General features: G+C 42.1%; 1 protein-coding gene across 1 annotated transcript; it reads right to left on the bottom strand.

The window, feature by feature from the left end:
• Nucleotides 1-4016: 4016 nt before the first annotated feature.
• On the bottom strand, nucleotides 4017-7957 carry CUNH15orf48 (chromosome unknown C15orf48 homolog). Its single transcript, XM_034994905.1, has 5 exons — nucleotides 7826-7957; nucleotides 7653-7714; nucleotides 7398-7483; nucleotides 6379-6439; nucleotides 4017-4409 (listed from the first exon to the last, which is right to left on the bottom strand). Exons 2-5 carry the CDS (start codon nucleotides 7686-7688, stop codon nucleotides 4341-4343), a joined length of 252 nt encoding a protein of 83 aa, XP_034850796.1. The 5' UTR covers nucleotides 7689-7714; nucleotides 7826-7957; the 3' UTR covers nucleotides 4017-4340.
• Between the last annotated feature and the right edge of the window lie 2180 nt (nucleotides 7958-10137).

Here is a 10137-nt window from a genome sequence, read left to right as displayed (position 1 = left end):
CTGTTGGTGTGCGTGTTCTACCCTGTTTGCTGCGGCCAACACTGCGGTCGGTAAACTGTGTTCCCTCCCGCCACAACATAAAACCCTTTTCTGGTCCCTTTGTGCCTGCAGGCTAACAGCGTAAGAGGCCCTGCACATTCCGTCTACCCCACTCTACACTCCGATGTTAAATTTCAGGTACTGGGCGCCTGGGTGGCTCAGATGGTTGGGCGTCTGCCTTCGGCTCGGGTCATGATCCCGGGGTCCTGGGATCGAGTCTCGCATCGGGCTCCCGGCTCAGCAGGGAGCCTGCTTCTCCCTCTGACCCTTGCCCCTCTCATGCTGTTTCTCTCTCACTCTCTAAAAAATAAATAAAATCTTTAAAAAAAAATTTTTTTTTCAGGTATTAAACAACTTCGAGTTTCCAGAAGATACGCTATTTTAGCCCTCTATGCCCTGCTAAATATGCACTTTTACTTCTTTGAACTGCTGATTTCCAAGGACTGGTTTTTCGAGAATCCACCTCCTTTGGGAAGCTTTCTTTTGTACCTTGTGCTTCTTTCTTTCCTGGCCTTATTGTCACTCTATTGCTCTGCTTGTTCAGAGGTGTGTCTGCCTTTCCTACGTCAGTGAATGCTCAATAATGGTACAATTTAAATATTTAAACTATATGAAATTATTATTATATCTCAAATGTAAAAAATTCAAAGACCACATCCAAGAGAATCTTATCCAGATCACACTCTGTTGGGATAGCCGTTCTACACAAGCTCCTTTGGAGTCGTGTTTATGAGCACGTATTTGTCAAGTACTCAGTACTACAACCTAGCAACCAAATGCAACAAGGGAATCTTGGATTAGGTTCTGGACATAAAAATACAGCTATAAAGGTAATTACAATCAGAGAAAATGGAAATGGATTGTATGTTAGGTGATATTGTTGAATTAATGTCAATCTTTTTAGTAATGATAATGGTATTACAGTCAGCTAGAATGTCCTTTCCCTAGGCATAAAAAACTTTATGAGGTCTGTACTTATTTTTTAGGAGTTCATTTTATTTTTATTTATTTTTGAGAGAGAGAGAGCATACACACACGATGGGGGAGGCAGAAGGAGAGAGAGAGAGAGAGAGAATCTCAAGCAGGCTCCATGCACAGCATGGAGCCCGACATGGGACTCGATCTCATGACCTGAGCCAAAATCAAGAGTTGCATGCTTAACCGACTGAGCCACTCAGGCGCCTCTCAAATAATTCATTTTAAAGGAGCATAATAATATACAGAGAGATACAGCAAATGTGGCAACATGTTCGATAAAAAGTATGAGTATTCTTTGTACTAATTTGCCAACTTCTCTGCATATCTGAAAATTTTCAAAATAAAACATTTGGGGCAAATGCTAAGAACACAACCAAAAATAAAATCAATAAATATTTGAAATTTAAGTATTAATATTGCTCTTGGGGTTTCTCCCGCCCAAATGTGCTGCCTGGTACCTTCCATTGCCATGCTCACCCCTTAAAGCCACTGCATTTCAACCCAGTCTGTGTTTTAGCTGCAAGGCACAGTTACCCCTCACAAAACTCTCCACAGTTCGCTCTCCTAGCTGGCCTTCACAAGGCTGTTCATTTTTATTCGCCTAAATGGCACCATATTGCACTTTAAAAACCTAAGCAAATAAAACTGTGCTTCCTAACTGGTACACGTAATACCTTGAGATCAACCACTGGAGCTTTTGATCTGGGAAAACTTGAGGTGATAAGGAATCACCGAGGTTGAAGAAGTAGTCTTGCTTTAATCCTCTCAGAGGATTAAAGTCTCTAGTAAGAGCTAGTTATTTTTTATTGCCAAGAAGGGCATAGGGCATAGAGCCCCATGAGCTCTCTCCAGCTCACGTTAAAATTAAAAATTCTCTTAAATTTCTATTATATTCAGACAGAAGTTTTTAAAAGGCATTTATCATCTTTATCTAAAAGAGTTGGGGCGCCTGGGTGGCTCAGTTGTTAAGTGGCTGCCTTCGGCTCAGGTCACAATCTCAGGGTCCTGGGATCGAGCCCCGCATCCGGCTCCCTTCTCAGCGGGAAGTTTGCTTCTCCCTCTCCCACTCCCCCTGCTTGTGTTCCCTCTCTCGCTGTCCCTCTCTCTGTCAAAAAAAAAAAAAAAAAAATCTTAAGAGTTGATGAACTTAGGTATATACCTAAGAGAACTGAAAATATATGGCTCCACAAAAACTTGGACATGGCGATTCACAGCAATATTACTCATGTAACAGCCAAAAAGTGGAAACAGTCCAAATGTCCATCAACTGGATGGATAAACAAAATGTGGTATATCCATACAGTGGAAAATTAGTCATAAAAAGGAACAAAATATGCATACGTGGCACAACATGGATGAATCTTGAAAACATTACACTAATCAAAGGAGCTAGGCACAAAGGTTATGTAATGTATGATTTCATTTATATGAAATGTCCAGAATGGGCAAATCCATAAAGACTAAGTTTATCAGAGTTTGCCTGGGGCTGAGAGCAGGGGGGGTCGGGAATGGGGGAATGACCCCAATGGGTACAGGGTTCTCTTTGAGGGAATGAAAATATTCTGGAGTCAGATGGTGGAGATGGTTGTAAAACTACTAAAAACCACTAAAGTGTGTATTTTACATCGATGAATACTATGGTATGTGAATTATATCTTAATTTAAAAAAAAAGTAATGGAAAGCAATTTCTACTTGGTCCCATTTTTAAGAATAGTCAAACTGGGTATTTACCCCAAAGATACAAAAGTAGGGATCCGAAAGGGTACGTGCACCCCAATGTTTATAGCAGCAATGTCCACAATAGCCAAACTGTGGAAAGAGCCAAGATGTCCATCGACAGATGAATGGATAAAGAAGATGTGGTATATATATACAATGGAATATTATGCAGCCATCAAAAGGAATGAGATCTTGCCATTTGCAACGACGTGGATGGAACTGGAGGGTATTATGTTGAGTGAAATAAGTCAAACAGAGAAAGACATGTATCATATGATCTCACTGATATGAGGAATTCTTAATCGCAGGAAACAAACTGAGGGTTGCTGGAGTGGGGGGTGGAGTGGGAGGGATGGGGTGACTGGGTGATAGACACTGGGGAGGGTATGTGCTCTGGTAAGCACTGTGAATTGTGCAAGACTGTTGAATCTCAGATCTGTACCTCTGAAACAAATAATGCAATATATGTTAAGAAAAAAAAAAAGAAGAAGAAGGTAGCGGGAGGGGAAGAATGAAGCGGGGAAAATTGGAGGGGTAGATGAACCATGAGAGACGATGGACTCTGAAAAACAAACTGAGGGTTCTAGAGGGGAGGGGGGTGGGAGGATGGGTTAGCCTGGTGGTGGGTATTGAGGAGGGCACATTCTGCATGGAGCACTGGGTGTTATGCACAAACAATGAATCATGGAACACTTCATCTAAAACTAATGATGTAATGTATGGGGATTAACATAAGAATAAAAAAAAAAAAGAACAGTCAAGGGGGAGCCCAAGGGCATGCTGGGTTTGGTTGCATCTTCAGTCTTCAAGTCACCATTGGCCAGAGTGAAGTAGCCCCATCCTACAGAGTGCAGGCAAAGCTCTCCATTCCCCCCTCCCCAGCCCTCGAGGGAGCACCTCTGTTAGCCTTGGCATCTGCAGGGCCCATTTCAGCATGCCCCACATTCCTACTCACCACCATAATCCCAGCGCTTCCTTCCAAGACCAACTGCCATGCAAGTCTCAGCCCCTATAGCTTCTTTTCCTCATTGTGCTCACCATTTTTTATTCATCTCCCTCCATTTGGTTTTATTCATTGCTTTATCTCATCGGCCCAAGAACGGTGCACAGCTAACACCAGGGACTCAATAAATTTCTGGTGAATGAGTACACTTGCAAGAAGAGTTTACACAGAAATTTGTACTGTGTATTTTTTTAAAAATGAAGCTCCATGCTTCAAAATGTGTTTTTCTCCCATAAAAGGACTTTCTCCTCCATTTAAATATGTATCTTTAAGAAATCTCGCACACGTAGTATTTTATTATAGACAATTTAGTTTACAAATCTTTATACGCTTTAAGGAAAACAATCCGGCATCATAAACATAAAAATTTCAATATGCGAAATTAAATTTACAACAAGAAAATAAGCACGAACTTATTTTTGCACTATGTGGTTATTGCTACACTACCTTTATAATTCCTATCCAGAGTCCGAAAATGTAGTCAAGCCCTAAAAATGTAGCAGAAGCATTTCCGCACACTGGTATCCATAATCTAGTTTGTGCAGCAATGTTTCCACTAGATTCATAGAGTATTCTTTGGAAGAAAGAAGCAAGGGCTGGTCATTTGGTGGCCCTTTGGACTTTCTGCAACTCTTCAATGGGCTTCCACTGTTGGTTGATTGTTAGAAGCTTAAAAAAAAAAAAAAAGAAGGAGGAGGAAAACAAATGTTTTTTAGGATCTGTCCTTCATCCTCATGTACCCTTTTGGGATTTGTCCACACTCCCCTTTGGAAAGAGCATCACCATAATATTTGTAGTCAAAGAACTATCTCTCCCCATCTCTAAAAACATGCACAAAACAGTAATATGGGCTCTAAAGAGCCTTTGGGTTCCTGAGTGTTAATAGGATCCAAAAGAAAGGTCATATATATTTGCCCACTTTCACGTAACAGGTTCTAGATTTCTAAGTTTCCCATGGTTTTATGTGAACTATAAGTTCAAACAGTGTGTCTGCCCCCAGTGAGTGGATGTATAATGCTCTAGCACAAGGGCTTGGCACATAGTAGGCGCTTAACCAAACTTCCTCATTGTAATTACTCAACAAAGGTACAAATGATCTAAGTTATGCAATAAGGGAAAAGGGGCAGAGCTGTGGACAGTCCTTGACTTCCAAAAAACTCAAATTCAGAGATTCTCATTTATCCTCACAAGTTTTCTATTGCCCCAGGATCTAAGAGATGTAGGTAGGCTGTTTTCTTTTTCTTTTTTTTTGCTATTTAAAAAAATTTTTTTTAATTGAATTCCAGTATCATTAACATACAAAGTTACATTAGTTTCAGGCATACAACAATTCCATACATTACTCGGTGCTCATGATTCAGCAACTCTATACATTACTCAGTATTTACAACAAGTTCACTCCTTAATCCCCATCACCTATTTCCCTCATCCCCCACCCAGTTCCCTCTGGTAACCACCAGTTTGTTCTCTATAGTTAAGAGTCTGTTTCTTGGTTTGCCTCTTTTTTTTCCTTTGCTCATTTGTTTTGTTTCTTAAATTCCACATGAGTGAAATCATATGGTATTTGTCTTGCTCTGACTTATTTTGCTTAGAGATGCAGGTAGTTTTAAAGATTCTAAATGTCCTTCATTAGGTCCAACTCTGCTATTTGAAAGTTTTGTTAAAAAAAAAAAATTCCTGGGGCGCCTGGGTGGCTCAGTTGGTTAAGCGACTGCCTTCGGCTCAGGTCATGATCCTGGAGTCCCGGGATCAGTCCCGCATCTGGCTCCCTGCTCAGCAGGGAGTCTGCTTCTCCCTCTGACCCTCCCCCCTCTCGTGCTCTCTCTCTCTATCTCATTCTCTCTCTCAAATAAATAAATAAAATCTTAAAAAAAAAAAATTCCTGAGAGACCTAAGTAGTGTTAGTTCCAACAGACTAAATGTTTCTTACTTCCAAAATATTTAAAATGTTAAAAAATCTTTTCTATAGTCTTCAGAATGAGTGACTATTTGCTGATTTTGCTTAAAGAAAAGGCCACTCCTGTTTCCCAGAGCTCCTGTTATTTATCCCAACAGACCTCATATTAACTTTAGATAAATAATAGATACAAGGAGATAATATATCACGGTAATGATGAAAGTTAATATTTGAGTAGGTACTCTGGGCCAGCCACTATGCTAAAGGGTTCTATGTATTTTACATTCTTTAATCCTCCTCACTCTGAGGTACAGTCCTATTACTGAGCCCATTTTAGAGATTCTGAGAGCCTCAGAAAGGCCAGGTTGTCCCAAATCACCTGTGAATAATGGAACAAGGATTTGAACTAGACCTCCAGAACTCCATAGCACTCCCTTTACCACTACACTAAATGGCACTCTAAATGTGAAAGGGATTAAATCCATTTTGCTGACTAGGGCGCTTAAGTTCAGGCTAAATGTAAACCACTTTTTTTTTTTTTTTAATATTTATTTTAGAGAGAGTACGAGCTGGGGAAGGGGCAGAGGGAGAGAAATTCAAGCAGACTGTGCTGAGCACAGAGCCCAGCATGGGGGCTTGATTTCATGACCTTGAGATCATGACCTGAGCGAAATAAAAAGTTGGACACTTAACCACTGAGCCACCCAGGCACCCCGTAAATCACTTTTAATGTAGTAATACCTTTCTAGGTACATTAGGATCCACAGTTTCCCAAGGTTCTGGATTTCTTTTCCGATCAATGCTAGAAATAAAAGAAAGCTGATTAAACACTAAAGTAAGTGAATTTAAACCTACTCTGACACTGGGTCTATAAACATGCTGTGACATCATGGGACAGATCCAGACTGATAAACAGACATTCATCTATTAGTTCACTGACCCTGATGGAAGGTTAGGTAAGGGAACCTCAGGATTTGGCTCAAACATTGAGGACCAATTAATTCCTCTGCTGGGTAGAAGCTCTGTATTCCCTTTGTTGGTCTGGATGGGAGAATGCTCCCATAAACTGAATAGAAATGGGGGTGGAAGTGACAGGATAAGAGCAAGCAAAATATATTCTTGCTCTGGTTTCTAGGACAGGCAGAGGGCTGGGCTTGAACCCTGTAGGTGGTGAACTGCACCGAGCAAGTCCCCTCTGCCAGAGCCTGGCTTTACCCCCCTCCTTTCCAGCCCTGCCCTGGATGAAGATCAGTTTCAAGTTTTTCTCTTCCTCATATTCCAGGACACATGGTATTTTATCTTCTTACAACCATGGTATTTTATCTTCTTACCTAGAGCTGAGGTTAAGTTCACTGTAGACAACTGAATCTATAAACTCTACCGCATTAGGAAAGATCTTCCTGATAAATTGAAATTTTAGATTTTCATTAAAATAATGATTTAAGTTTGATGACAAATATCCCAAAAGATCATTTAAAAACTTTAAATTTCAAAACTTAAGTTAAAAAAATTAAACTTTGCTGCAGAAGTGGAAGAAGGCCAATGGACGAAAGGATATTTAGATACAAGGAACAAACTCATTTTATTAATATCATAATTTAACAGTCTCCTGGTATCAGGAAGCTTTCTAGTCCCGACTCCAAGTTCACAATTTGACATTCTTACCCTGGGGCTGAAACTAGGAAACTGATACCATGCAGTTCATTACTGAGGTTAACCTAACACTGCTAAAAACATTTTTACAAATGATGCCTACTTACATCACATCACTTTTTTGAAGGGAATATACAGCAAAGGACGAAGCTCCACCCGCTGCTGCGGTCATCATCAGCACCAAAGGAATAAGCTAACAAAGAACAGGTTGGGTAAATGTTCCGATGTTTCCAGGTGAAACATATGAAATATAACAGAATAGCTACAGACCATTTTATATTTTCTTCAAAATATGCACCACCTTTACATCTTTAAAAAGTAGTTATTTTAAGTCAAGAATTTCAATGGTCTTAAAAACTTACTTCCTTCCTTTTCCTCAGGAGTTGGAAAATGTTCATGATGACTTCACTGTAGAATGCCAAATCTAGAATTAAAAAAAAATCCAAGATACTGATCAAAACTTCAGTCACTAGGACCCAACGTGGTGAGGACCAACCGGCCAACGTACTCCCCAAGGCAGCCTCGGGCGCCTCACCTGGGAGGCGGGGCCGGGCGACACGCGCGGACGATGCAAACGCTCAGAACCCGATTGGGGCCCGGCGTCCGCACTTATATGCGGATCCCAAACGATGGGCCGGGCCAAGGCACTCTGGTCACGCGGACCGGGCTGGGGGCGTGCGGGGCCTGACTCGCTTTCCCAGCTCAGAGCTGGGCTCCCGGGCGCCCCCTGCAGGACGTCCTGCCCGCGGACGCGACGCAGCCGAACGCGGGCACTGGCGCCCCCTGCCGTCGGGCGTGGTCCTTACCTGCCGCCCGGCGAGAGCTGAGGCTGGCGGTTGGCGCTCGAGACCAGGCCCAGCGCCTGCAAGGGGGTCGCCGCTGAGAACAAACGGAGCTCCGATGGCCAAAGCCTGGGTGAAAACCGAGCCGTCTAAAAGGCGGTCCGGAAAAGGAGCTGCAGAGCCGGGGACAGGGAGACGGTGGGGCTTCCAGGTGCAAGCAGGTAAATTAAAATCAATCCAATCACATCAAAAGCTCCAAAATGTGATGCAGCGCACATATGGAGATAATTAAAATCAAATTGTAAAATTCATTTCAGAAGAACTCCATGGTGTCCTGATTTGTTCCACTAGAAGATTTTAATTTCCATTCTCCTCCTTCCCCCATTTCTTTAAATGGAAAAAATCAGGAGGTGAGGGAGAAGAAACAGAATCAGCTTTGGAAAGGTTTCCATCTCGGAGACGACACAGTCTTTGCCTTCGTCTTGAGGTCTCCTTTTAACTCGCCCCTCGCAGAGCATGCAGGAGGCTGCAAAAGCACGGAAATAATGCTAACTCTTCCATTAAACCAGGGCCATGTGTCAGACTCTGTGCCAGAATCTTCCCGGCGTTTTTGCAAGGTGAGTATGTTGTTTAGGCTCAGAGATGTTCAAGTCCCGTAGCGCGCAAGTGGCGGAGATGTAATTAGAACCCAGGTCTGTCTGGCCCCAACACCGCTGTTCTTCCTGCACCACGCTCTTAGCTACTGCAATTAAGCCAAGAGCACTAGCTCGGTTATTTTAAAATAGTTATTTAAAAACAATTATTTTAAAACTGAAGTTCAAGGGCGCCTGGGTGGCTCAGTCGTTAAGCGTCTGCCTTCAGCTCAGGTCATGATCTCAGTGTCCTGGGATAGAGCCCCACATCGGGCTCTCTGCTCCACGGGAAGCCTGCTTCTCCCTCTCCCGCTCCCCCTGCTTGTGTTCCCTCTCTCACTGTCTCTCTCTCTCTCTGTCAAATAAATAAATAAAATCTTAAAAAAAAACAAAAAAAACCCCTGAAGTTCAAGCTATGAGTTAAGGTTAAAACGGAAACATGTGGGATGAGGCTCAGTGCGGCTCATTCCGTTGAGCGTCTGTCTGCCTTCGGCTCAGGTCATGATCCCAGAGTCCTGGGCTCAAGTCCTGCATTGGGCTCCCTGCTTAGCAGGGAGCCTGCTTCTCCGTCTACCTGAAGCTTCCCCTGCTTGTTCTCTGTCTCTCTGACAAATAAATAGATAAAAAATCTTAAAAACAAAACCAAAAAAGGGAAGCATCTTCATGTCCTCTGGAAAGGACCAGTCCCAAATCTGTTTCAACACCATTTTAGTTCTAGGCATGGGCTTTGCAGGGAAACAGAGCTGAGTTCCGAGCCTACCCTGCCACACTTTATCAGCTGAATGACTTCGAGGAAACTACTTAACCTTATGAGTCTCAGTTTATAAATCTGTAAGATGGGGACAAACCTAGCATAGGAGGGGTTTGGAAAAAATGTTAGAATGTATGTAAAGTGAGTGGCATTCTGCCTTGCTTGTAGTAGGTATTCAATAAATAGTAATTATTATTTGCAAAGATTTGTTTTATGTAAGGCAGATCATAAATGTAGCTTCACACCCACTTATTCTGATAAGCAATCTTTACTGTGTAACCTCAGAGCTGTAACTGGAGACATTTTCTGGTTGGTTAGGTTCATTAATCAGTACATCAAAGAAAACTCAACATTAATTCTCTGTGGTTTGTATTGTATAGAATCAAAGGAGCCTTTTAATGCTCCTTCTGCAGGATTTCTAAAACTACTTTTGTCAGAAGTTTCTTTAAAAAGCCTCATTTTTTTTAACAATCAAAGATAAGTGTTTCCAGGAAGGAAGGGAGGAAAAAGGAAGGGAGAGAGAAGGGGAAGGAGGAAGGAAGAAAGACATTTTATAGGACTCTATCATGTCCCCTGGATTAAAATGAGTGTGTAGCCCTTACCCACTGATGACTTTAAACTCAGAGCCCTGTTTTGCCAATGTCCTTTCTTTTCAAAATGCAGTACAGTTTTGTAGTAGTCT

The sequence above is a fragment of the Mirounga leonina genome, unplaced genomic scaffold (assembly GCF_011800145.1).
Source record: "Mirounga leonina isolate KUSES-001 unplaced genomic scaffold, KU_Mleo_1.0 Mir_91, whole genome shotgun sequence".
Lineage (NCBI taxonomy): Eukaryota > Metazoa > Chordata > Mammalia > Carnivora > Phocidae > Mirounga > Mirounga leonina.
The sequence above is the reverse complement of the archived record's forward strand: the minus strand, read 5'-3'. Positions and strand labels throughout refer to the sequence as shown.

Coding starts and splice junctions, on each gene's coding strand:
- CUNH15orf48 (XM_034994905.1), bottom strand. CDS start 7,688: ATGAACATTTTCCAACTCCTGAGGAAAAGGAAGGAA. Junction 7,484..7,652: donor TCCTGAGGAAAAGGAAGGAA/GTAAGTTTTTAA, acceptor GTTCTTTGTTAG/CTTATTCCTTTGGTGCTGAT. Junction 6,440..7,397: donor CTTCAAAAAAGTGATGTGAT/GTAAGTAGGCAT, acceptor TTTTATTTCTAG/CATTGATCGGAAAAGAAATC.